Consider the following 27,769-nt stretch of genomic DNA (forward strand, 5'->3'; position numbering starts at 1 on the left):
CATCACCATCCTCATCAGCAGAACAGCGCGACCAACACCGTGCTTCTGAGAATCCCACACTGCAAGCATTTGAACTATCAGAACTATGTTTTGCTATTCTCTTAAAAATCTAACTTTAATATTCTTCCAATGAAGACACATTTTTGGCTCTTCTGATTTTGGAGGAATAAAAGTGCTGTTTACAAGATTTAAAAAAAAAAAAAAAGAACAATACCAAAATACTGTACGCACCCAGACACATCGTTTTAGGCATTAAAATCCCTGACATTGACACTAGTGGCACACTTGGAAACAGTTAAGAGTTCCTGTAGATCATAATATGCAACAACTGCAAGATTTTCTGTAATACACATGCAATATGCATATAAATACGATTCAGATGGCAGGCAGGGTATCATACAATTTTGCTGGCAATAAATAAAATCAGAAGCTTTCTTTCTAGCAGGTTCATATAAGAATTTAATTTTTCTAAATAGATATTTTTCTAAATAGCAGAAGGCCTAGAGCTCAAAACTAGTATAACAGTTTACAGTCATAGCTGGCCAACAATTAATATTTCCTTCATTTCACATAAGGTATAACCTTTTTATGAGCATACTTACATTTTACACTTGTTCTTTCATGCTAACAAAAACATTCCTATAGAATTCAAACAAGAACACACTCAAATACATACTGAAGCATAAAATATTGAACAATTGAAAAGCAATGTACACACGTTAATTTACATCACATATTTACAAAACACATTTTAAAAAGAAACAAAAGCATTCATTTAAATATGAGGAGGGGCAGATTAGTATAAAAAAATTCCTGGAAGAGGCCTCTGTCCTTACTTCCAGGGAAGCTACAAGTCTGTTTTCTGCAGTTTATTTAGTTGAGTAGTTAAGATAGAGAGTATGAAGAATGAAGGCTTGAACAGTAGTCTCATGCTGTAAACATCTGAGTAGTAGCTGCTGGCTTTTCCTTCAGATCAAAATGCATGGTACATACAATCACTTCTCATCCCAAATATGCATCATCAGTTGACCAAAAAACTCCAATTCTAAGCTGTTTTTTGTTGGTTTTGTTTTGTTTTACAGTGTTTATCAGTAGCTTCCAGTGTTATAGGTTTATTCTGGTAGGATATCTTGCCATTCCACTTCCATCAATAGTCTCTAACAGGAGCAAGTTCTGGTAGGAGGTTAACAGTTATATTTTTATACAATCTACTGACAAGTATTTTAGGAGTATATGCTAAATTGTTCAACCCATCAATATACTGACGTTCTCTGGAATACCTCAGAAGTTTGTATCTGCAGAAGGAGTTGGAAGAAGAAAAATGAAAAAGATGTGCAAGAAACAATTCAGTTAATGTTAGACATGATACTGTGACAGTCATTTAATTTTCAAGTATACTTTAAATTCTGAAACTACTTTTCAGACCCTTGAAATCACCAAATAACCTACCTTAGGTTTAAAAGCAAGCTTTTAAAGATTTTTAATACAGTTAGATTTTATGGTCACATATGCAAGTTAACATTAAGACTAAATAACAAAGGAAGCATTCAATATGTACACTTTTTATGGTCCTAAACTGAATAGATTTTGAAACATTATTCAATTTCTTCATGTTCTTTTGCTATAAAATTCAACTGAGGTGTACAGGGAAGATTTAGCAATCTTCACTATTCTTCATTATACATTCAAATGTCTGAAATTATTTTCATTTCACTCTTGAGACTCCTGCATTTGCAAACATCTAAATTTGAGGTGATTAAAAAAATGTTTCCCTCCCCCAGATTATCCATATATACATTTTAGTTTCCTATAACAGATTTACTCCTCTCTACTGTGCATGTCTATAATTTTATTCATAATTCAAAACTATGACTAAAAGAGAAAATATGTTCCCAGAAAAAAAAAATCCATTGATGACAGAATTGAGAAGTATTTCTAGTTACCTGAAAACACATATCATAAACCCTTCATTTTGTGCTTCACCTTCTAAATTTTATGTGTAGCTCATCTGCTGCATTCTGGTTTCTATTCCATTCCAGGGCAGCCAGAACCTACAGGCCAGTTTAAGTGTTTTGTATCTTTGTAGGAAAAGAAAGGAACCCCAAAAGAAAAGGTTTAAATCAATGTATGCAGGAAATGAGAAGACCTGTATCTCAAAAAATAATGAAATATGAGAGAAGAAACCAATCCTTGAGGAGTTTTAAAGTCAGTTTTCATGCAGGAGTCCTTTGCCCTAGCTGGACTGCTTCCTTTTGCAAAATATCCAAAATAGGCAACTAATGGAGCCCTGCCAGCACTAATGCCCAAACTATTAAGGAACAACAACATTATGGATCAAAGGTTATGATGATAGTATCTTCTCATATGCAAATTTAGTCTCTCTCTTGGTTAAATAAAAAATATCTGAACAGCAAATGTGTGTTTAAGAGAATACAAATTTTAGCACCAAAGAGGAAATAACACTGATGAGAACTGCTTGTTTGTATGTGTGGATGCAAGAAAAAATTTTACATCTTTAGCTGTAATATTTGAATATTTCTCTGTTTTTCTTACCGTCCTAAAAACTGGACTTCTCCTCTGTGGTGATGAGGAATGGATTTGTACTTCCCTAAATCGCCTTCTGGTCTTGTTACATTGTATCCAGCATAGTGAACCCTGCAGTATAACATATAAACATTTGTAAAAACATCTTCTTACAACTTGTCATACAAGTTGAAGTGAAAAATACACATCAAATATTTTAAAGCTATGTCTTTATGTTCACTGACATTCTCTTCCTAAAAAACCCCGCAACATTCCAAATCCAACAACTAAAAAAGCTGGCAAAATTAAATGGAAAATAATAATAATTTCATATTTAATATTTCCTGCTTGTTCCAGCATAAAAGCATGGAAACAGCAAAAAAAAAGTATAAAAACAAACTCGTCCTTTAAAATATAGATCTTTATCTATAAAACTCTAAAAAAAACCTCTTTTATCTATAAAACACTTTATCTAAAAAACTCATGCAGACATTTTCAACAGCTCAGTTAGAGCAGTTTAGACTCATTCACTGTGAGCAGTAGGTAATGCCTGAGCAGGGCTGTCTGTTGTCCACTCTGGGATTACCAATATACTCACAAATTAACCTCTCTGTCAAGCACTGCCCCTAAGACATGGAACTCATGCTTACACTACATGTCTGTGGGGTGGTATTTCATAATATTAGCAGTAAGAGTGATGCAATGTGCTTAGTATGGTTACCTGTTGTTATATCTGTTGTTACAAGACCAAGCTCTTAAAAACCTGCTAGTTGTCCCCAGGCCAGGAAAAAACAACATCACACTTATTCCTTCAAATGGTATATTCTGATATTTCTGAAGCAAACTATGTAGAACTTGCCCATTTAAAACAAATTACAAAACTGTAACAAGTGACAGAGCAAAAAGCACCTAATTGGTCTCAAAGGGTGGATGGTGCAGAAAGATCTAAGCACTCAAAGCTCACCTGTTCCAAAGATCATCATCTTCTCCACCCCATCCCCAAAAGGCATTTGGAAAACCATTGATCTTCTTGAATTGTTCCACTGTCAGGCCACTTACACCACCAAAGAACTCATTGTATGGAAGGCTGTAAACAGAAGACAAATTCTATACTGTTAGCTGAACTTTGATAGGCAAGCTCTCTCTAAGCTCTGCCTCTCTTTAAACAATACCTTTCCAAAAAAGCAAGAGCCCCAAGCTAAGGACATGATCAGAGGCTGAATGTATTCACCAAGGGAAACTGGTTCATGGATTGCCAGCACTAAGTAACATACAGTAAGCTGAACAAAAGGTTTGCAGTAGTGTCTGATTTGCATAAAAGGTGCTCTTAAAATGTAGCTGCAATTAGTATCACACATATGAAATAAAAGTATACCAGGAATTTCAGATGGCTGATTTAGACTCATAGCTGAAGTGTTAAGTGAAGCCCTCAAACTATTTATGTTGACATTATTCAACTGAAAAACCCCTCTTCAATCAAATGAAAAAATACAAATCAGTAATGCATAAATTAAATAATTTTAATTTATGACTACATTCTACAGAACTGTTAAAACTTGAAACAGCTTAACAGTACATATAAAACAGTGAATGGCATGCTGATTTAAAAAAAAAAAAAAAAACAAAAAAAACAAAAAAAAAAAACAAAAAACCCCCAACATTTTCCAGATTTTAAAAGATAAATTTTGAATCAAAAGGATCTACAGGCTTTCCCCTCAATATTCAACAATATTTGTTAACAGATATAATTAAGCAATAAGCAGTTGGCCAACATGAACAGCTTATCCATATAACATGCTATGCCACAGACAATGTGATTTCCAGTCCTTCAAACACTCTGTCAATCTAAAAAAAAATTAAAACATTTAATTAATCTATATTTACTTCTGTCAATATTAACTTGCATTCTTAACCCAGAAGCTGCTGCAGTAAAGTAGTTTTCTTTCAGAAGCAGCACACAATTTCATAAAACAAAAGTCTCTCAGGAGACACTTCCAAATATGGAACCTTCAAGGAGCTAAGAGCATCTACAAAAAGATTTACCATTGCTAAGGACACAATTGTCACACTGAATAAGTCCAGAATGCAAAGGGAAAGAAAATAGAAATAGACAATCATGTAATTCCTGATCTCTGTGGAAATACAGGATTCAACCAAATGTTAATAGCATGTGGAGAAGGTTGCAATTATATTTGCCTTTCAACATGTAACTGAAAGAGTGGGTGTTTTAACCCCCCTCCTGCCTCTCAAAAAACCCCACTTACATACCTCCAAAATGACCAACAAAAAAAATATTGCAAACCCAAAACCAGACCACCAACCACAACCAAAACCAACTGAAATATGACAGTTAATGGGACTTTCTGAGGTTTATTTATTTTTTTATTTTATAAATCTAGTTTCATTTATACAAAATTTATCAATTTTTCAAATACTTACCTATGTAGACATCATATAAATGCATTAATATTTTATAAGTACATACAAAGTTAGATGAAATCTCTTATTTGTTCATAGGTGCTAACTTATTTATTTTTAAATACACATGAAATCTTTAAACATTTAACTGCTGATTGGTTGACAACCTGAAGTTCCGACACAGAGCCATGGTTTCAAGGCATTGCTTTTCCTCTGTTAGTTGACCATGTTATCAAGTTGATTAATTTCACAAATAATGTCCAAGATAGCAAATAGATACATGCAGCAAGCTATAAGCTACCGATTTCTGTGAAGTGACTCCAAGAATGTCATGAGATAGCAGAGTGCTAAGAAGCAAGTGGCACATCATTAATGTAAACTGACAGAAGAGAAAGAGGTAAGAAAACTGCAGGTCCCACTACATTCACCAAATGTCAATAGAGAATGAGAGAGAATATACAAAATGGTCTGGCAGTAAGAAAATATTCAGTTTAAAAAGCAGTATGAAACAGAAATAAAAGTACATTTATCAGAAAATAAAGACACTTTTCCTGTGATATTTTGCTGCAGATCATCTGCTTTTCTTTTGTAATATCCAGTAGAAGTGTTTATGTAGCCAAGAAACATTTCTAGTGAGTTAGGTAAGATTTTCCCCCTTGACATACAAAGCCTTTTTTTTTTTTTCAAGATCAACCTCATGGCAACAAGCTCAACATTGAAAATCATAAATTATATATTCTAATTAATAACACATCAAATGTAGAAACTAAATTTAGATCTTTATTTTATTAACTATTCCTTTCTGCAAATAGCATAGTAGGAGGCTGCTTTGTTGTTTTCACCTACTATATATATATAGTATAAAAAAATTCATACTTTTAAATATTTCTGAGTATTTAAGAAATAATGTGAATAAAACTATTTACTTACATGTACATGTACTTGTCCAGCTTTGCTGCAAAATGGCGTGGCATTTCTCCACATCCATAGTAATTTCTATCATTTTCAGGTAAGTGATCCACATCATGGAATATTATGCAGTCCCAGACAGCATCCTTCATAGCCTCTTTGAAGCCAACATTAAAGAGCATTGCACGATTAAAAGGTTGTGTACCTGTCTTCACACAGAAAACAAAGGAGACATTGTAAAAATCAAGAAACAAAACTTTCCATACTATGAGAAAAACATACTCTAACACACAAAAAAAATTGACAATGATGCCTCTTTTGACCAGCAGCTCACACTGGGTTGGCTGAGCTGAGGATGGGGTTTGCCCTCCTGGCTTCCAGGGCACACATTGCTGGCTCCTGTGAGCCAGGAGTGAGCTTGGTCCTGCTGCCAAACAGCATCCCCAAGATCCCTTTGTGCAGGGCTGCTCTCCAGGCACTCCTCTCCAGTTTACACTTGTGCCTGGCTTTACTCCATCCTAGGTGCAGAGTCCAACTTTTTGACTTATTACATTTCATCCCACTGATCACTGCCCAGTGCTCCAGTTTATCTAGAACTCTCTGCAAGGCATCCCATCCTTTAAAAGTCGACCACAACCTCCCAGCTGGATATGATCAAGAACTTGCTGATGGTGCATTCGGCTCCCGCATCCACTGAACATAAGGCCCTGGAACCGAGCCCTGAGGAACACTGCTGCTGACCTACTTTTTTGCCTTGACAACTTACAACTACAATAGATTCTAAGAGGCCACCTTATTACCTATGAAATATCATGCTATATTTGAAGAAAAGCATCGTGTATCCAGGCACTGCTCAAGATGAGGAATGGAAATTCAGCTTTCCTTTTTCATTTAAAGGAGTAGAAGAGTGGAGTAACAATTTTTAAATTCTGGATTCATCCAAACCTTGGTAAGAATATCAAACCCCTTTTAGTAAGGAATCTTGAAAGTCACCTTTCAAGTAGATGCTGTTACCTGTTCAACAACATAGAAGGCAAATTCCAGCCGCTGCTTCTGCAACATAGGTATCAGATGACGGAAAAAAATTGGAAGATGCTCGTGACGATTCCGAAAAGGAATAAGGATAGCCACCTTCATTAAAAAAAAGAAAAAAAAAGAAAAAAAAAAACTATTATATCAGCATTTTAAAGTTTTAATTTTTCAATACATATCAAGTTTCCTGCGGCTTTTCAACTTTTACATTTAAACTGGCTCAGTGTTTTACATGTTTGCTCCCCCTAGGAAATTGTGCTGAAAATTTGCTTAAATAATTAAGAAAAAATTTTAAGTAAAATGTTAAGATTTTCCTTTTATGTTCACTTGCTTCTATACTTCAAACAACAGACACATAGGACAGATTTGCATCCATAAGATGAAATGTTTAGTAACTACAGCTAATGAACCTTTAAAAGTTCTTCATGATCCATTTCAAATTTTTCTCCTAGCTGAAGTTTCTTCTTGAGCACAGATGGCACACTACAAATACTATAAGATACTATATATATAGCACCAAAGACTGAGTGCTTGTAATGGTAAATTATTCTTATATGCCAACAAGAAAAAATAAACCAAAACAGAAAACCAGCATCTAACCTTCCACCGTGGCTTACAGTCATTTGGTTTCCAGTGTCCTCCTGGTTTAATGTCTAAATCTTTTGAAAACAGTCGTTGAATTTCATCAAAACTAATTTCACTCATATTAACATCAATAAGGCCTCCTAAAGAGAGGAAAAAAAAACTTATATATTAATTTCAATTAAGAAAATTGACCTAATGCTACAAGGAATATAATGGACAAATGGTATCAGAAATTTGTAGTTACACTACCTACAGGAAAAAAGAAACAATTTATACTATCCTCCTAATATTTAATTCTAACAGAATGAAGTTTTAGTGTTTCTAAAAACAAACATTCCTTCCATAAAACCTATAAACAAAATACTAATTTCAAAGGACACAGAACTAGCAAAGTAATTTGAATTCTGCATCTCTTACAGAAAATTTGGGTTGCCTTTCATTTCAAGTACCACTGTTAACAATTCTACATCATCTGCACTACTGAACCTTTACTCAGATTCTGTGTGCCTTCCTGCTCCAATTCCACATTAAAGGAAAATGTATCATCACTACATTCAACAAATTTCCTCAATTTAAATTTTAGATTATTTGTATGTTTCATGTAGAGTCTTCATCCACTAATTCACCACAGCTTGCTTCAAACCAATTCATAGCAAGGGGCTGGATTTGAGAATTACCACTGGTAGAACTAATGACCCCAATGGAAAAACCATTTGCAAAAGGCATGAAAGTGAAATTCAGTAAGTTATTGAATAACGGCCACGATATGATTTGAAAAAAAATCAGGTTAGTACCTACTATGAGAAAATATTAACATTAGTTGACAGCTGAAAGTTGGCAGTCGTTAGCTTATGCATGTGTAAAAAGTTCAAAACTGGAAATAATGATTCATAGTAAAAACCCTCAAAAGTAATAGAAAGAAGCAAGAAAATCTGGGGAGAAGACTAATGTAATACTTATTAACCAGAAGCTCACGTTTTTCTTCGGCAGCTACTACACTCTAAATATTCATACAAAAATCTTGCAAGAACTTTCTGACAAACACCACAAAATATTCTTATTTTTGTCTACAAAGTTAAGTATTTTGGTGATAGATGGTTTAAAGTCAATCCAAAAATCACTCCCATTTTCTCCCATGTGTCCATACACAAAATACCCTATTTGTGTCACTAAACTGACCAGTTATGTAAATCTTTTGAAAATACTGAAATTTTTGGAACGCACTAGGAATAACTATTGTTTTCAGAAGAAGGCAGAAGATACTGCAAGAGTTATTTTAGTTTGGGATATGATTAAATAAAGTACTACTTGCAAATGAAGAAGGTAACTTTTTTAATGTAAAATCATAGGTGAAAAATTATCAACAACAGTACACTATGGAGCTATTTCAAGAGAAGATTTCAAGAAATCCATATTAATTTAATTATTTTAGGAAAAAAAGGAAGCTGGCAGTTGCTAAAAAACCTATATAGACAAACACTAGAACAGACTAGTCCTACAGAGATTTAAATAAAAATTTTAAAATAATTAAAAATAAAAATAATTTTTAAAAATAAGCTTAGATTATCATAATGGCTGTGTCTGAAATTCTTCAATAACCCAAAAAAGAAATCTTATGAAATATAGAATCAAGGTCAATCAACAAAGGACTAGTATATAAACATGTACAAAATAATTTTTTTTAAATTAAAAAAATCAATTTCAACTACCAAGACCAGAAAAGCAATAAGAGCCTTTCAGTCCAAATACAGAATCTAAAAGGAAAATAAAGATAAATAAAGGTCAATTACTACACCAGAAAGGGAAGGAAATAGCACATGATGTGACTCAGATACCTCAGTATTCTGAGAAAAGTTCGGATGTGATCAGATGACTACAGAGTTTAAATCAGAAAGAAACATCAAATGGTAGAACAGTATTTAGATAAAACCTTTAGATAAAGGTGCTTCTAGCTCCATGAGACATGATAAATTTCCATCCAAAGTGTTTAAAAAGAAGCTATAGTAAAACCTGAAGTATTGGTACTACCAAAAACACACAGGAGATGAGTGAATAGAAATCAGCATTTTTCTCCCCTTCACTGGTGGGGAGCAGGAAAAAGCATCACTGTAAATAGCTGCACTTTGTATTCACTAGTTCCATCAGTGTCTAGTAGGCTGCAATAAAACATTTATACAACCCACAAAATAAGAAAGCTGAGAAAGCAAAAAAAATCTTGAAGAAGAAAATCAGAAAAAAATTAATTCAACAAATGAGGTAGACCCAGAAACCAATAAATTAAAATTAATTTAAAATAATAAAGGATTGTTTCTTCCTGAAGGAAAAATGAAGCATGCACAACAAAACAAGCAATACCTGGCTATGCTGCCAGGCAGTTTTACAGTTTGTAATGGATTGCACATTAATATGAGCCAGCGCAATGCAATTGTACAGAAATAGAAAATCTCATCCTGGAATGTATTAACTGCTGCTATGTGAAAAAAAAAAGAAGTTTTCCAAAACGAATTTGTTTTGTAACCAGGATTTAAGCCAGTTATGATGCTTTAGAAAGAAATCAAATTAAAGACGGTCTACAGTGCAAAAAATTCAAGAATGACAAGAGCTTTAGAAACTATGCAGTCTAGAAAGGTTGGGATTATCAGTTTATCTACAAAGGAAAAGACATTCTTGCACTGCATCTATCTTGAAGAAGAAGTGTTTTGTTGTATTGCACTCCCAGATTCAATCTTACAGTGTTTTGCTTACAAATTACAACAGCACTGCCCAACCAGTGGGCAGTATAACCTGTTCTACTGAGTCATACAAAAAAGGCAATAGCTGCTCTTATTTTAAGAGCATATGTACTTGGGACCTAATATGATTTTACCATGCCCCTCCCTTTCATGATATAAATTTGGTAAGTTGATGAAAAGAAGAAAAGATGACTTCTATAATAACCTTAGACTAATTAAGCATGTCAAAATATACATTATTCAAATGTCTTTCTTCCCTGGCTATCTCACACTTCCTACAACATTTCATTAAATTAAAAGATCTTCAGAGATGCTTTATTTAGATTATAATTAGAAAGAGAGATAATGATTAAAATGGCATACATGGAAACCAAAAAGGGAAACACATATCCCTTGGTTGAAAAGCAACTTATCCAGTGAATTATTTTCTATTAAAATTATTATTTCTCTATTAAATTAAACAGGGTAGAAGAAGTACAGAGCAATTACTAACAAACAAAAAAAAAAAATACCATCAACAAAAAGGTGGTAAAAGGAGAGTGGCAACAAAGAGATCTGTAGAGAAACTACTGGTGAAATTACTTTGTTTTGAACTAATCTGACAGAATTCCAACTGCCAGATCCCTTGAAAGTGACATTAAAAATACTAATTTATGTGCATTTTTTAATCAGCAAAAACATCACATCCTGTTTCTCTAATTATCCAGATTTGCCATTTGCAAACCTTTTATGTTTCCAAAAGTAGTTAAAAAATATACTACTGAAATAATTTGGTTTAATTTGTTTAGCTGTCCAAAAATAGATAAAAATGGGATTTTGAAAGTCAAACCCTATGTCTGGAGGGAAAGAGGTTTAAATAGGGATATTGTCACACCATGGGGCTAATTACTACCTGGCTTAAGACAGTTTTCTTTATGATTTAGTTTCATAAGCAACAGCAACTGATCTATACCTTTGGCTCCATGTCTCTATGTTTAAAATATAAAACAAAGCTTAGAATCTGACATTATTGAGAAGAAACACAGGTAACATGCACTGATTTGGTTTTCTTCAACAGATAAACTCAGTTAAGATTAAAAAATTATAATGGAATCTAGATTATCCTAAGAAAATCCACTCTTTTTCTTTGAAGAAAAATTGACCAGATTTTAGTTCAACTGCCAGCAACATTTTTTGGTATGATATGGATCTGAACTGCTATATTAGATATTTACTTAATTGCTCATGCTGAATGACAGCCTACAGATTAAGTCAGGTGTCTAAAAGACAAGAGGTTAGAATTCTGCAATACATTACAAATAACTTCAGAAACTAAGTGAAATTTTTTCTCTTACAAATCAGTAGTTCAATTATTTGATTTCAAATTAGTAAAGGTGATTAGTAAAGAGACCAAAACTTCAGTAACACATTAGTTACAGGCAAACTTCTGCTAAGCATCATTGTGCATTATCAGATGTATTTTATTCATTAATTTCTGTTATATCCTTAGACTCCTTATAATTTTATTTTATATTAAAATAACTGTGTTTTGTTTAAAATACAATTTAATTTACTAGATAAACATTAAGATCACTTTAAAACTTACTCATGTAAGGCAGCTTCTCTGGACAAGGCTGGTAAGGAGAGTAGGTGAAGTTCTCTGGAAGATACATTGTTGTTTGAGCAACACAGTCACTAGAATTGTTTCCTTCAGGATAATCTTAAAAAGAAGAATTGATTTTTGTAAAAACCTGTGTTATCCACTGAAATTGTAAGATATCATCATGCAGGTGAGAGCATTAATTTTTAGTTAGCAAATTCCTAGCAACATGATTTTAAAAGCATTTTATTGCTCTAGAGGAATAATAATTAAATACAAGTATCTTTGTTACAGATAATAGAAACTTTTCCTACTGAAGTGAACTGATAAATAGTAACTATTTGACCTTGACTCCAATTTCAGAGAAGTAGGATTTAGGTATAAGTTTTCATAATCGAGCTATGTCATTAATGATTGGCTTTTTTTAAAAATTAAAAAAAAAAAAGAGGTCTTTTAAAAAGAAATAAGAAATATTCTTACCTGTGCCATTCAGTGTAGTATTTTTGTTAGTGTACAATCTTATCATGTGTCCTATTGTTTTTACATTTTCTCTCAACATTATACCACGAGCTTGCACCATAAAGAGATATGTGTTTGCTGATAAAACAAAAAGCAATTTTGAATTTGTATTAAAATAATGTATTTCCAAATTATTTTAACATATATCTACAATGTGTTCAACATTTTTTACTGTGTTTGAATCCATGGTCAGCAAACAATAATTCCTTGAGATGAAGGTCCACACAGTGAAACCTAACAGCAACAATAGAAAATAATAACATGGATTCAAAAACATGGCTCTGTTCAAACCCAAAAACTACAGACTGTCAATAGTCATTTTATACAACAGTTTCATTTTTCTTTAACTAATAAAAAAGCAACTGAGAGTGACAAGAAAATTCAATTTACCAATAAAACCATTTTCATATGTAGATACATGTCTCATATTTAGATCTACAAAAAGATCATTGAAATTTAGGATAAAAAAAACTCTAGAAAATCTTCTAGTCACATAAAAGGGCCCCTTTTTTACTCACTAGTTAACACAACTTCCAGTCAAAATGTACTGTTTATTCATTCACTCCAAACACCTGCTTTGTTATACAACTGTTACAAATCTCTGCCAATCTCAAAGTATTAATGTTTTATAATTATACATGAAATATTTATTATAGGCATCAAGGGTGAGTAAATCAACATTTTGAGTAATTAAGTGACTCACTAACAACAGCAGCATGAAATATTTCTCTGTCTCAATCTTGCACCTAAAGCCTCAAATATGATCTCAAGACATTTCTTTGTATTTGACAGAAGTTACTAAGGTAGAAATGAAGCTGCATTTATATCTGAGTGAGCAAATGCCTACCCAGGACCAAAGAGCTCAAAAAATATTGCAAAGGGAAGGAAAAATTTCCTTTACAGAAGGTAGCAAAGAGGGTCAAAGGGATCATGTCACTTCACCTGCATTAAGCACCCAGTTGTGCAGGGAATATTTGGCTCTCTGTAACTCATAACAACCCCACCAAAAAATGCTCTGCATCTTTGGGGGAAAGAACTAAACATACCAGGGACAAAAAAGAAGTAAAGAAATTAAAGAAAAGTTAGAAAATTATCTCAGGAACTCCATCAAATTGCCCAGCACCAGTGGCATAACACAAGTAACTCCAGATCAACCAATAACTTCTTATAGCCCGACACAGAGCTGTATAAGGGACTGGGGGCTTTTCCAGAGGAAAACACAGTGATTAATTCCACCACATTAGCAAACAATACTACCAACACCCACAGAAATAAAAAAAAAACCAGCTTAATCTTTCAGGGAATAGTATTTCAAAGTCCTACAATAATGTGTTAATTTTTAAATTAATGAATGGGGGGGGTTCTCCTGGCTTTCAAAGAACTCCTTATTAAAACAAGGAATATTGACAGCTAAAAGAGGGACTCTGAATGTGCCAGGTGCTGTGCACGGCATGTAATTCTCAAACCCTTGGCCAGCATGACTAACTGCATGTGTTAACAAGAGTTTCCATGAGTGTAAAACTTACTCAGCTGCTACAATCCTGAAGTTGTCTCAACACCTTCTGACCACCAAAACAGAAGCAAAACAAAACAAAAATGCTACAACCTTGGCCTGACAACATGTAGGAAATTCCAGAAGAAAGATTCTTACCAGGATTCAAGACAACAGATAACATTCAGATTTCCTTACACAAAAATTACACAAAAACTTTGCAAAATTTTAACCCAATTCATATAAAGTAACACACTGTGGTTCCAATTGCTTCATTCCATTTGTAGTTTTCCATTCAGATACTGGGATTTTTAGGGTGTCTCTACTAAGCATTTCAAGGAATCTGTAGAATTTGTGAATTCATATATGAAGTTACCTACTCAACAAGCCTCCTCCTTTTGGAATCAAAAAAAAAAAGGCAATTTGATCTGTTCCTCCAAGAACAGTTATTTACCTTCAAACAATTTCAAAATCCAAGGTTTTCCTGAAAGTAAAACCGTGTGTATATTTGCCTTTTAAATAGGGCAAAAAATTCTTAACAAAAATTTTATTTCTTCAAACTTTAATATATTTTAAATTGGTATCATCTTTTCCCCCAAATAAGTTTTTTTTCTCCCATAGGTACAGCTCTTCTCTTCAATATCTTCCTATTCCAACACTAAAATAAAGTGGGTTTTTTAATATAAATCCGTTTGTAAATACTGATTTCACAGCTAATCTCTGGAAGATTCTGTGCTTTATTCTTCTTTTTAATATGATACCAAAAGCTAAAGTCACTTGAATTTTTAACTCTGCAGAAGGTTTATAGGGCTTTCAGCAGGTATACAGAAGGATATATAAGGTGTGGTAGGTTGATGTGGCTAACAGCTAAGTCCCCACTCAGTTGCTTGGTCACTCCCCTGAAGTGAGATGGAGGAAACAATAAGAAGGGCAAAAGTCTTAGGAACCTGATATAGTAAGGAACTGAGAGTAAGAATTTTCAAACAAGTCCAAAACAAAACAAAAAGACATGTAAATGTTCTCAATTTTTATGGGAAATATTATTGCAGTCCAGATAATGTATACATAAACCTTGGAAAAACAAGATTTTCTGCAAAAGCACCTACATCTTGCCTTTAGTGAAGTACTTACCCCTTCTGACACAGAGGGGAACATTCGAACAAACACACAAGACCTTTGTGAAGGTTAGAAAAGGCATTTGTCTCAAAAATAGACAACATGAAAAGACATAATTGAAAAAACCCAACCAGGTAAAGTCTGCTGCCACCTTGGCTTAAGTATGCAAGAGCTGCTCTTGCTGCCAAGAAAATCCAACCTTGCCATGATTTTATCATGTAATTCCTGCAGTCTACCTCCTCTTGCTGAGCTGCTTGTCAACTCACTATCCAACTTAACACCAATACAACAGGGATTAATCAGGAATGAAACATTCTCTTTCTGGGCAGTCTTTTTCCTACTACCTGGCTCTCCATCACAATCATAGGTACAAGGAGTTCAGATCTCCTCAGTTCATTCCACTATCAGCTGCTTAGGTAGCAGCAGATGCTTGAGCAGCCAATTAATTACGTCAGAAGCTAAAACATCAGGCAAAAATCAAAGATATTCATTTAGTCCTAAAAATAAATCTCATCTACTGGCACAGGTTTGTTGGCAAAGATCTGTGACAAAGAGCACAGTTCACGTGTCACATCAACCAGCAGCAACAGCAACAAAGTATTAACCCTCGCAAGCCAAAACAGCAACAGAGAAACGCAGCTTTTCTTGCAGTGGGGTGGGGGATGACTGACAGCAGAAGGCAGCCAGATAAAACTCCAGAAGGTTCCTGGTGTGCCCTAGTGGCAACTTCCTGCCACAAGTGCCAGAGTCAGTGAGGGGAAGTGATCTGCAGAACCTCATACCTACCAAGGAGGAGGGGTTCACTGGGGATATGAAGATCAAAGGCAGCCTTGGCTGCAGAGATCATGGGATGATGGAGTTCAGGATCCATGGGACAGGAGATGCAAAAGAAAGCTCACAATCATGAGAGCAGACTCTTCAAATATCTGTGTGGTGGAATCCCATGGGATAAAGCCCTCAAGTGAAAATAGGGGCAAGAAAGCTGGGTAATATTCAGGGATAATATCCTTCAAGCTCACAAGAGATCCATGTCAACAACTATGAAAACAGGTAAAATGCCAGGAGGCCTGCATGGATGAACAAGGACCTCCTGTGAAAAAAACCAAACACAAAAATAATACATTGGGAGGAAGCCATCACAGGGAATGCAGGAGGGATACAGAAAAAATACCTGAGCATCCAGGGATGCAGTTAGGAAAGCTAAAGGCCAAATGGAACTGAGTCTGGCCAGGGATGTCAAAGACAACAAGAAGCATTTCTATAAGTACATAGGTGATAAGAAGAAAACTAAGGATAATGTGAACCCACTGCTCAATGAGAAAGACACACAAATAAGTCTGCAATATTGAATGCCACCTTTTCTCAGTCTTATTAACAAGACCATTCTGCAGAAGGCCCAACTCTCTGAGACCAGTCTGGAGCAAGGAAGTTGTACTCTTGCCCTTGGTGTGGAATACTTAAGCAAACAGGACACAGGTTAAGTCCGTGGGTCCTTATGGGATGCATCAAGTGCTAAGGGAGATGGCAGATCTCATTGCACAGCCACTCCTGACCATCTTTGGTTGATCATGATGAATGGAAGAAGGGCCTGATGACCAGAGGAAAGCAAATGTCACTCCTATCTTCAAGGACGAGGACCCAGAGAAATACAGACTGATCAGCCTCAGCTTGATCCCAGGGAAGGTGATGGAGCAGCTAATCCTGGAAACCATTCTTCAGGTACATAAATGACAACAAAATCATCAGAAACAGTTAATCAACTGGGTAACCTTCTCTGATGAAAGATACAGAAGGAATAAGCAGGGGTCATTGTCTACCAGACTTCAGTAAGGCCTTCCACACTGTATCTCATAAGACTCTCATAGACAAACTGTTGATGTACAGGCTGGCTAAGCAAACATTGAGCTGGATCAAAAGCTGACTGACCAAGCCCAAAGGGTGAGGTCAGTGATCAGTGATGTAGCCAGGGGTCAATACCAGGTTCATTCCTGTTTAACACCTTCATTAATTATCTGGATGACAGGCAGAACATAACCTCACAGTTTATTTATGACACAAAAATGGGGTAAGTAGCTGATATGCCAAAGGGACATGCTGCCATCCAGAGGTACCTCAGCAGGCTGGAGGAATGTGCTGACATGAACTTCATGCAGCTCAGAAAGAACAGTGCAAATTTCTGCATCTGGGGAGGAACAATCCCAGACAACAAAGTATGCTTAGGGACATCCAACTGGAAAGCAGCTTGACAGAAGAGGCTTTGGAGGTACTGGTGGACATCACGTGGAACATGAGCCAGCAATGTGCTGCAAAGAAGGCCAACAGCATCCTGGCATGCATTAGGAAAAATGCCGACAGCAGGTCAAGTTGATCCTTCATAGCCTTCACTCAGCACTGTTCAAGCCACACCTGGTGTAGTGTCCGGTTCTGAGCTCCACAGTGGAATAGGGAACATGGACATCCTGGAGAATATCCAACACCAGGCCATGAAGAAGACAAAGGGACTGAAGCATCGCTTCTATGAGGAATGGCTGAGAGATCAGGGATTGTTGAGCTCAAACGAGAAAGCTCAGGGGGCACATTAATATGTACAAAGGGCAGGTGTATATGTACACAATGTATACGAAGGGAAGGTGCAAAAAGGGACAGAGCCAGCCACTTTTCAGAGGCATTCAGGGACTGAACCAGAGGCAGTGGGCACAAACTGAAACACAGGATGTTCCACCTGAAAACACCAGGAAACACTCCTGTACTGTGAGGGGAACAGAGCACTGTCACAAGCTGCTGACAGTGGTTGTGGAGAATATCTTCAGAAATATTCTAAAGCCTTCTGGACACGGTCCTGAGCAACTGGCTCCAGGTGCCACTTCTTCAGTAGGGAGGTTGGACTAGATAATCTCCAGAGATCCCTTCCAAACTCAACTAATCTGTGATTTTTTTTCTGCTTTTGTCTTTCTGCGTTTGTACCAACCATCGCTGTCACAGTGCCAGGCAAAGCACAAACCAGGAAGGCAAAATTTCACACATGACCAAAGAAAACATCTAACAATGTAACACCTAGAAGCAATTTTATCCATATTCTTCTTATTTCACTGTACATGGTTCACAATAAGTAAGAAAGAGAATTTTTGGCTCCAGCAACATAGAATCCAGGCTGCCACACAGTTTACAGGTTAATCAGATGGAAAGTGCAGTGAGGAATACAAAACAACACACACATATAGTACACCTTGGAATCAGTACTATACTCAGTGTCCCATCTCAAGCAACTGCAAGTGTGAGCTCAGAGCTCATAACTAATTCAGATGAAGTTTTCCTATCAATTGACCCAGATCTGCATCAGCAATCATGAACACACAGCCACATGTCAGTAATCAAAAGTCCTGGTTTTGGGGCTTTATTTAAAACTCATTCTGATAACACATTAGGGCATTAAAGGGATCATCCTGTATTTCAGAGGAATATTAAAAGTATCAGATGAATCATTTTTTGTCTCAAATTATTTATAGCTCACTAGTTATTAATAGTTTTATGTGCTAGACTGTGGGGGGGGGGCAATGCATTAATTCTAACAGCATAAAAAAAGCTGTAAAAATGGCTCAATGTTTTATATCAGGTGGCTTTTTGTTATTTAGGTATTCACTTGAAGACTATTTACCTTTTTTTTTTTTTTTAAGAAAATTATATAATTCACAGATCACTCTCCATTAGGGAATCAAGCTCCTTCCAAGCAGTACACCAAAAATCAAAGCACTTCTCACAATACTGCATTAATTTATCATCCCACAACTTCACAGGAAAGCACAAGACTCATTTTTATATAGAAACTTAATAAGTTATCCTGCTGTACTCACACACCAAAGCAAAGCCAAAAAATATGCCACGCACTTAGAAGTAATCAATGTAGTAAAATATACGACAGGACAAGTGAATTTGAAACCGGGTCAATGACTGACATTTTGAACAGGACTAGGAAGTTAGAAATGTGATTACTTTAAAAACATAAAAAAGTATTCATAATTACCAAAAAAATTATTTTTAAGTGCCAAACAAAAATGAATAAACTTGGAGGCCACAAATTTGATTTTCAAATGCAGCTTTTATTCTGCCAAAGCAAAACCAGAAAACCAAGGCCAAACAAACCCAACAACATGGGAAAAAGCGTTATGTCTAGAATACTTTCAGAGCAATTAGCAAAAAGTTAACATGCCAGACCTCAAAAAAAAAAGAAGATGATCTATCATCAGAGCAGTTATAGCAACATTATACACTTATCTTTCTGGGAAAAAGAATTGCCGAAAAACTCAGATAGGAAATATTTCATAGAGAACCCATGGATTCTGCAAGATCCAAATGCAGTAAGGACAGCTTTACACAGAATAGGTCTTGACAAATGACCACCACCCCTGAAGTTACTCATCTGCTAGTCAACACTTTTCACTGGACTTCTGAAAAGCACATTCAACACATTGCATAAAAATTGGTATGGATTCAAACATGTTAACAGAAATATCTCCACTAGTAATTGCAAATGGGGAATCATCTCACGGGAGCATTTCTAGAACAAGTCCCACATGGATGTCTTCTTATCTCAAGGTTATGTGATATTGTTCTCAGCAATACTAGAGTTAGAAATACATTATCGGCAGAGTTCATGCATGGCAAATTAACACAGAAGTGTTAAAGATTAATTCTATTATTAATCTAACTAAACATTGAGATTGTTTCTGAAATATCACAGTTACAATTCTAGGAGCTATAATATTTTCTGCAGGATAATGACTTTAGTCTGTGAAACTAATTCATTAAACAATTTAGCTGTGAAGGACAATACCCCAAGTAACATAACACTGCTGTAAACTGGTTCCTATTCAAAAATGGAAATCTACAACAAACATCAATAAATACTATTGCAAGTGTCCAACTTCCTTGGCACTGTATTTATTTTACACATCTGTTGTTAATCAGAAGTTGTTTTTAAAACAGATACAGCAGCATAAAAAAAAAAAAAGAAAAAAAACTTTGTGCCTTAAAATATATTCTTTGCTTGATTTTTTTTTCAGTATTCAGTAGCAGTTTTGCACTATTTGTAAAATAATAATAAATCCAATCTCATTTCACAGAGATAGTGAGACTGCGTTTGAGCCTGTATATGTATACCTCCTTATAAGAAAAATATCTTAGAAAGTCATAAATCACCTCAATCTGTTGAAAAAAAAACAAAAGCTACCAGTATTTCTGGCGGCTAACAGTGATCATTCGAATGGTGCAGATGGACAAATCTGTATCAGCTGCAACAGAGAAGTCCCAAATTGGTTCTTTAAAACTTCAGACAACCTCTGTATACTCGCTGCAACAACGGATATGTCAAATGGATGAGTCCTCTGACTGCAAGTCTGAGGAATTGGATAAATATCAGTTCACTGTTTATTGGGAGACAGCAAATAAGGGGATCTCCATTTACAGTGAAAAAAATTGAATCAAAATTTCTTTCCCCAGCAGTAGTTTTAAGAATGATAAAAGATACAATGTTCAATATAATTTCTAACATATTTGATACTATTCTATCCTCTCAGGCTATTAGGTGATTTTACAGTAAGCTGTAGAATAATTCAATAAATGCACAATGAACTGAATGTAAAGAAGGACAAGCACAAATCTAAGTGAACTGACCATTGGCAACACCTTGCAAAAAAGCATCTTTTGTATTTTAAAGTCCTGAAACCAATCTCTGCACTGTGCTCACAAGAATCTAGCACTGGATCCCACACAAAGCATAATCATTTCATGCTGCTCCCCATAATACGATTGCATAATTTGAATACAAAAGATTACTTAAGAGTAAGAGCTATAGAAAAGCAAGTAAAAATAGTCACTTATAGAAATAGTCTTATTAATCAAAAGCCAGTAGATAAGCTGTCCTTCACCACAGACAGATGTGGAAATGCTTAAAGCTTTGGCCCTGTCAGTAAGGCATCACAGTTCAGATAAATGTCCCCAGGGTATACAATCTCTCCTTCTCAACCCATGAGAAGAATGCATTCAAATAACTGGCTGGCTTAAGTGAAAACTCATTTCACACGAGGCCTCATAATTACTTTGTCCTTGTGAAGTTAGCTGCACACCATAAGTACCTGGGTTTTTTCTGTTTTCTGACTAAGAACAACATCACAAAATGAATACTGATTGAAATCTTATGCAGGCAAGTTCTCTGACTAATAACAAGTAATACCTAAGGGCTTTAGGAAAACTATCAGATAACAATTCAGAACAACTGATTCAGAAATAAATATGCAGGTTTAGTCAAAGTTAATCTGCTGGTAAAAGTGAAAGAGAGTCATGAATGACAGGACTACAATCATTTATTCAGCATCAAGTGCTAGGAATGACTGTGCTGGGCCAACATAATGGAAAAGTCTTTGCATCTCCCAGACCAAGGCAGAAAATGTACCCATGATACTGCCTGAGTTCAGTGGGTTCAAGGAGCTCAAGCACTTAGTCACAATGCTGAGGAACATTTGATTCACTGGAAATCAGAGATCAAGCAGAGTGTTTAAACCTCCACTTCCCCTTTGCACAAGAGAAAGAAGTCCCTATTAATCAGAAAGTAAACTACAATTTCACAGGTAAAGGATTGATGATAATTTGTGGAACTCAAAGGAAAAACTGCAATGCAAGCAAGAAGACCACTGCAGCTAATGAAAGTACTCCTACTCCAAATGAAGCCTGTAATAACAGGTGAACTTTAATAATGGAATATAGCTGAAAATAGCTCCCAAAAACCAACCAGTTCTGTAGTATAGGCATTTCCCTGCAGAAATTATGAAACAATGGGACAGTCAAGTATTGTTTACTCAAGAAACTTGTAAGAGACCCATGAGAATAATTCCCTAGAAAGAAATAAAAGAAGGCAATAACCGGGAAAGAAAAATACAAACATGAACATCTACCACACCCTGCAAGACTCATCAGCCTTTTATCAGATGCTTCCACACAGCATTAGAAATGAGCAAGTTGTATTAGCTCTATTTCACTGCAGCCCTTGAGCTGCAGTAAATCTATACACAGGCTCTTTTACAAAACCCTCAGACAAGGTATTACCAGCCACCTATCATTGTGGCAAGCACAGTCAACAGTATCCTACCCTGTACTGGAAACAGTATAACCAGCACATCGATAGGAGCAACTCTTGTCTCTTCAGCACCTTTTAAAACCCTGTTTGGGGTACCATGTCCAGTTTGGGCATCCCAGTAAGAACCAAACTTTAATACCAGAACAAGCCCAGAGGAAACATTCCAAAATCGAGCATATTATGTACAAGCAGAAACTAGAATAAATGGGTTTGCTCAGTCTGAAATAGAAATGGCTGAGAGGAGGGTGCTTTTTTGTTTTGTTTGGTTTTTGCTGTCTTCAGCAATACAGTATTCTTGTAAAGAGAATATTCTTGTATTCTTGTAAAGAGAAGACTAAATTGAACACATTAGTCGGTCAAAAGACACAAAGCAATGAACATAAGGGGGCATATTATGATTACATATTACAATTTTCTCACAGTTGTCTGACACTTGAACAGGTTTCGCAGAGAGACAGCAAAATCTCCATCCCCGGATTTATTCAAAAACTCAAGTGGACACAGCCCTGAGCAATTTGATCCAGTAGGATCTGCTATCAGCAGGAGGTTGGATCAGGTGACTTCCAGGTGCCTCCGCCAATCTAAATTATTCTGTAATCAAACAGCAAGTCTTTAGAAATGCCACAACTGCCACAGATGACAGGAACAAAGAACACCAGCACAAAGGCTGTGCCCATATTTATGGGCTCAGCACCTGAAAGCCATGATAAGCATTTTTCTTGCTGATAACATTTTCAGCACTCTTCTCCATTTCTGCACAAGTTCAAATAGGAGTGATATCATTCTTCCTATTAGGAAAACTAGACTAGTAAGAGGACAGGAAATAGATTTATATAAAATTGTGAGCTAAAACCAATAGAGATGATTCCAAGTTCCATGCAGGCTGCACAGCTGCCTTTTGGTTAGGATTGACAAAAAAAAAAAAAAAAAAAAAAGCAGAAGACCACAAGAGAGAAAACATTAGCTGTTTTTTCCTCTTCAAACTCATTTCACCCTTCAGGATTCTCAGTTACTGATGTCAAAGCAGACTGCATCTTCTTTGATCACTGCACTGTTTCATAACCAGTTCTTATTTGAACTGCATAGGTCATTATGTCCAAGGCAGACAAGCAAGAATCACAGAAAAAGCTGAGTTGGAAAGGACCCATCAGGATCATGGAATTCAACTACTGACCCTGCACAGGACCCTCCATGAATGTCACCATGTGCCTGAGAATGTTGTCCGAATACTTCTTGAACTCAGTCAGGCCTGATGCTGTGACCCCTTCCCTGGAGAGCCTGTTCCAGTACTCAAGCACTCTCTGGCTGAAAAACTAGATTGCAATCTACTACAATATGGAGAGCTCTAAGATACTCTACCTTCCAGTCTGGCAAAGATTCTCTGCTGCAACAAGACAGAAAGGAATAACCCAGGGATGAATAAGAGATAATTTTCTGAGACCTGTTATGTTGACCAGTGTAATTTCAGTTATAATGCTGAGACCAAATGGGAAAAAAAGGAAAAAAAGAAAAAAATTGTCTCCTGCAATACTCATATTGGTTTGGCAGTGAAATTAGACCAGCAAATGTTCTCCCTTGGTCACCACTGCCTTGTTAATTTGTCTTATTCTCCTAATCTTTGGATCCTTTTCATGATGTAAACTCAAACCTACGTATGGGTTCTGGATAGCTCTCAGGACCAGACACAGATTATTTGAGTCCCTTTTATTACTACTTTTATCTATAACACTGAAAATATCCCCATGTTGGTGCCAAATATTCCTGATCTTAGCTAGCTTCTTCAGCCTTTAATTAATACATGAATATTTGCAACTTTCAATGAAGTTGCAGAATCATAGGCTATTAATTCAAGATCAGAAATTTCAGTTTCTGCTTTTACCAGAGTAGTTCATTTTACAAAATGAACTACTGTCACAAAAGTGGTCATTATGGAGAAGCAGCACCTCTTATCTGCTTTCATTGAATACTTGAGACTATCTCACAGAAGTGTCATTAAACATTTAAATGAAATTTTTACATTTTAAGCATTTTAAATGTTTTTGACCATTTTAACTTGCCATCCTATCCATTAAGGTTTTCCCCTGAAACATCCACTGAATTAAACAGGAAAAAATTAAATTATAAAAATAGTTGTCTCCTCTAATAGTTAGAACTCAATCTGCTCTTTTGTATCAGCTCCTCTGACTATCAAAAGACTACCAGGGTGCTGAGGTAGGCTTGCAATCACTTCTATTTCATCCAATCATCTGTGCTTACAGAAAAGTGAAAAGCAGGCATATGAATTCTTCTCAACCTTTTAAACCATATATTTTTATATTAATTGCAGTAGTATATGTCTTCATCTCAAAACACAGAACCATGTCTGAAAACATGAAAATCCTCCCCTTATATTCTGAAGTACATGGAACAATAAAAGCTTCTGTTTCCCAAAGAACTAACATTCTGAGAGGTCTCTTCAAAAAAACAAAGAGAAGAGTGATATTATTGCAATATCTGTAGATATGGTGCAAATGAAAACTTTTAAATATTAGACAAATAATTAAATACCTTAATATAAGTAATTATGATTTCTTTCCTCTAAACAAATTGTCAATTCTTCAAGTTGACCTAAACTCCAATTGTTACAAAATTTGCAGTTTTGTCAAAAAAAAAAAAAAAAAAAAAAATAGTTTGAAGGACAGAGGGAATGTGACAGTGACCTCTTTGAGAATTCTTTCAGTGCGAAGGGCTTACAAGCGTAGATGTATTTTCCCTTTGATAAGCCATGAATTGCTTCCTAAGGGGATTCCCACTCCATTAGCCCACAAGAATTCAAAATTTCAATCAGCTTTGACATCTTACAAAACCATTCTGCTGCATAACTCATGTATTTTTCCTCTCCCACCTTCCAGTCCACTGCTGCTCCATAAAACATTTGGGAGTCCAACTTCTCCCCCTCTTTTCAGTTCCTCTGACTACCACAAAGAGAAGCCAGCCACAGAGCAGCTCCAGTTCTCTACAACACAATTAGTATTTTCTTCCTCTCTGACATCATGGCTTGTAGCTTGTTGAGGAAGAAAATGTTCTGGTGAACTAAAATATCTTCAGTAAAACACATCTGTACACATAAATTACGACAGATCCCAACCATTTATGACTTAGATGCAGAATATATGTCATGAAAAGCTGCTAACAGGTAAGGTGGCTGAGCTTCAATAAGCAGCATTTAGCCTTCCTCCTCTCCACACACACAGTCAGCCTTGACTTAGATGCATCTATTTCACTAGACACAGTAAAAAGGTGCAAGTACAGTGAAATAGTCTATCATAATATGCAAATGTCATGAACATACAGCATATTATTAGATGAATCATCTGCCTGTAAACTTGGGTGTTCTTAAGTGCTTTGAGGATCTTCTCTTCTTACAACTTACATTTTCACTATACTGCCAGGAAGCTTGTTGGTTTTTAGATAATATCTGACCTTCTGTCTCTCCATTCCAGACAGTAACATTTTAAGGAGCAAATTCCTGGGAAATCAGCATTACACCTGCAGGCTGATAGGCTGAGATGTAAAACTTTCTTACTGCCCTTCACCATTTTCTATATTATCTTCCCCAGGATCCTTCTGACCAGCACAGCAGCATTTCAAGATGGACATAAGAAGTGCCACAGACAAGGAACAACTTCATTATTGCAGGGTTTTGACTTAAGCTGGATGAGCTCACAACACCACTGGATACAGTTAGGGCAGCACAGCACTGTAGATGGAAAGAGCTGTAGTCTCACAAACTCATGTAAGTACCCAAGATTTTTGCATTGTTAAACCACATCTTGGAAGGGGCAACTACAGTATTTGTGTCTGAGACAACAAGAGGGACTAGTTTGAATATGATTCTTTTTTCCCCTCAGGGTTGATCAGATCTAATTAACCTACACCAAGAACACTTTTGGTACATACTGTTGATTTCATTTCATTCCTGGTACAAAGGAAACTGAACACATACATAATTCCCAATAGCTGAGCAGAAAGATTAAGTCAGAAATTTAAAGTCTCATCACTAAAGGCTCTGATTCTGAATAAGGTACTGCATAAGCCTTGCTAGTGAGACAATGTTCTTCCTAAGAAAGTACCCATTGGCAAGAAACATTTAAGTAACAAAGTAAAACTACAGCTGCATACATTATGTTAGATGTTATAAGTTTCACTTATAAAGATGTAGAAACTGCACTCTGCTATTTAAAGCATGTTTCAATTACTTGCAATTAGGGTCTACTTGATATGTGTGTCCTGCACCAGCATCTCAAAGATCTAAGATGTCTAAGTGGACATCAGCATCATTCTCACTTGGAAGACTACACCAGATCCCTTTCAGCAGGAAAACAGTGACAGACAAGAAAGTTCAGAACTCTAACCCTATAAATATTATATATTTCCTATTTTTTAAATTTATTTGAACTATTTGAATAATTGGCAGACTTGTCAATATTGTAGGAAGAACATAAGTAAAGGAGAACCACAGAATGATAGGTGAACTATATAGAACTATTTAAGTATAGAAGCAACAACTGCACCTTGAAAGTGTTTTCAAGTTAAATAGAAGATAGTGAACAAGAGGGAGCCAAATAGCCTAAAAACACAATCAACAGGAAACAATTCCTGAAGATTCAGTGGTCACACCAGTGTGGACATTTTGTAGTAATGACTGCAGAGAGAAGTTTTAAGCACTAAGGATGAAGAGAGAGATGATTTTGCAAGTATTTAGGTAACACCTGATAAGAAAGGAGATGCAGAAAAATGTAGCAATGTTCCCTGAGGAAAAAAAGGAAAACATTCCCTAATCAAGGGACACCCAACACAAGGAAATCCCAGAGAGTACCATACAGGATACCACTGGCCTTAGCTCTGGGGTAATGCTAACCATTTCTAAAAGCATCATCCACTGAGAAAAAGCTTGATGGTCTCCCAGTAACAGCAGAAGAGTGAACTAAGGAAACCAGCACATTTTTTTGTTTGTTTTAGAAACAAACTTGCACAGTTATTTTATGACGCTTCTTCCAAATCAACGGTTTGTCTTCCTCTGAAGTGGCTCCTTCAGAAGTGGAAGAGTTACCAAACTGTAAAACCTGTGAAGAGAGAGAGATCCCACTAACAGAAGTAAAAAACAAATATTCAAACTGGTTTTCATTTTTGTTCACACGGGCTTTATTATTAATGCAGTTACTAACAATTTGAAAGATTAATACATTTAAGTGACTCCAGCAGTTTTGCAGCTCTTTCCCAATTCATACCACTGCAACACGACGAAACGCTGAGCCGCTTTAGTGCCTCACTTTGCCAGCCGGAGAAGCAAGGGCAGCATCCACCTACCTCACGATGGCAGATGAACCTTCTAGAGCGTTTGATAGCAGCAGAACAAAGATGCGGGATCCGCGCACGTTACCGCCGCCCCCGCCGGCCGCCCCGACCCTTCCCGGGCGGGCGGGATCGCGTTCCGACAGCCGAGCCGCCCCTCGCCCGGCGCCGCCCGTGCCCTCCCCGCCGCGGTGACAGCCCGGGGGAGGCGGGCGCGCCCCCCACCACCGCCCTCACCCCCGCTCCCCGAGGGGGCGGCTCCGGACTCACCGATCCCGGGGGCCACATAGATGAAGTAGAGGCAGGATGAGGAAAAGGAGAAGAAGAAGATGAAGGCGAGCATGGAGCGGTTGGAGACGCGCAGCGCCTTCCGCAGCAGTGGCATCCTCCCGCCGCGCCGG

At 36.3% G+C, this 27,769-nt stretch overlaps 1 protein-coding gene across 1 annotated transcript; it reads right to left on the reverse strand.

Moving 5' to 3' along the window:
• Positions 1–1,147: 1,147 nt before the first annotated feature.
• Positions 1,148–27,769, reverse strand: B4GALT6 (beta-1,4-galactosyltransferase 6). The gene is made up of 9 exons (XM_041477655.1): positions 27,639–27,769; positions 12,259–12,375; positions 11,785–11,898; positions 7,483–7,607; positions 6,865–6,981; positions 5,872–6,059; positions 3,488–3,610; positions 2,554–2,655; positions 1,148–1,295 (listed from the first exon to the last, which is right to left on the reverse strand). The coding sequence occupies exons 1-9, from the start codon at positions 27,751–27,753 to the stop codon at positions 1,148–1,150; spliced, it is 1,149 nt and encodes a 382-aa protein (XP_041333589.1). The 5' UTR covers positions 27,754–27,769.

Source organism: Pyrgilauda ruficollis, unplaced genomic scaffold, assembly GCF_017590135.1.
Source record: "Pyrgilauda ruficollis isolate IOZ18807 unplaced genomic scaffold, ASM1759013v1 scaffold41, whole genome shotgun sequence".
NCBI lineage: Eukaryota > Metazoa > Chordata > Aves > Passeriformes > Passeridae > Pyrgilauda > Pyrgilauda ruficollis.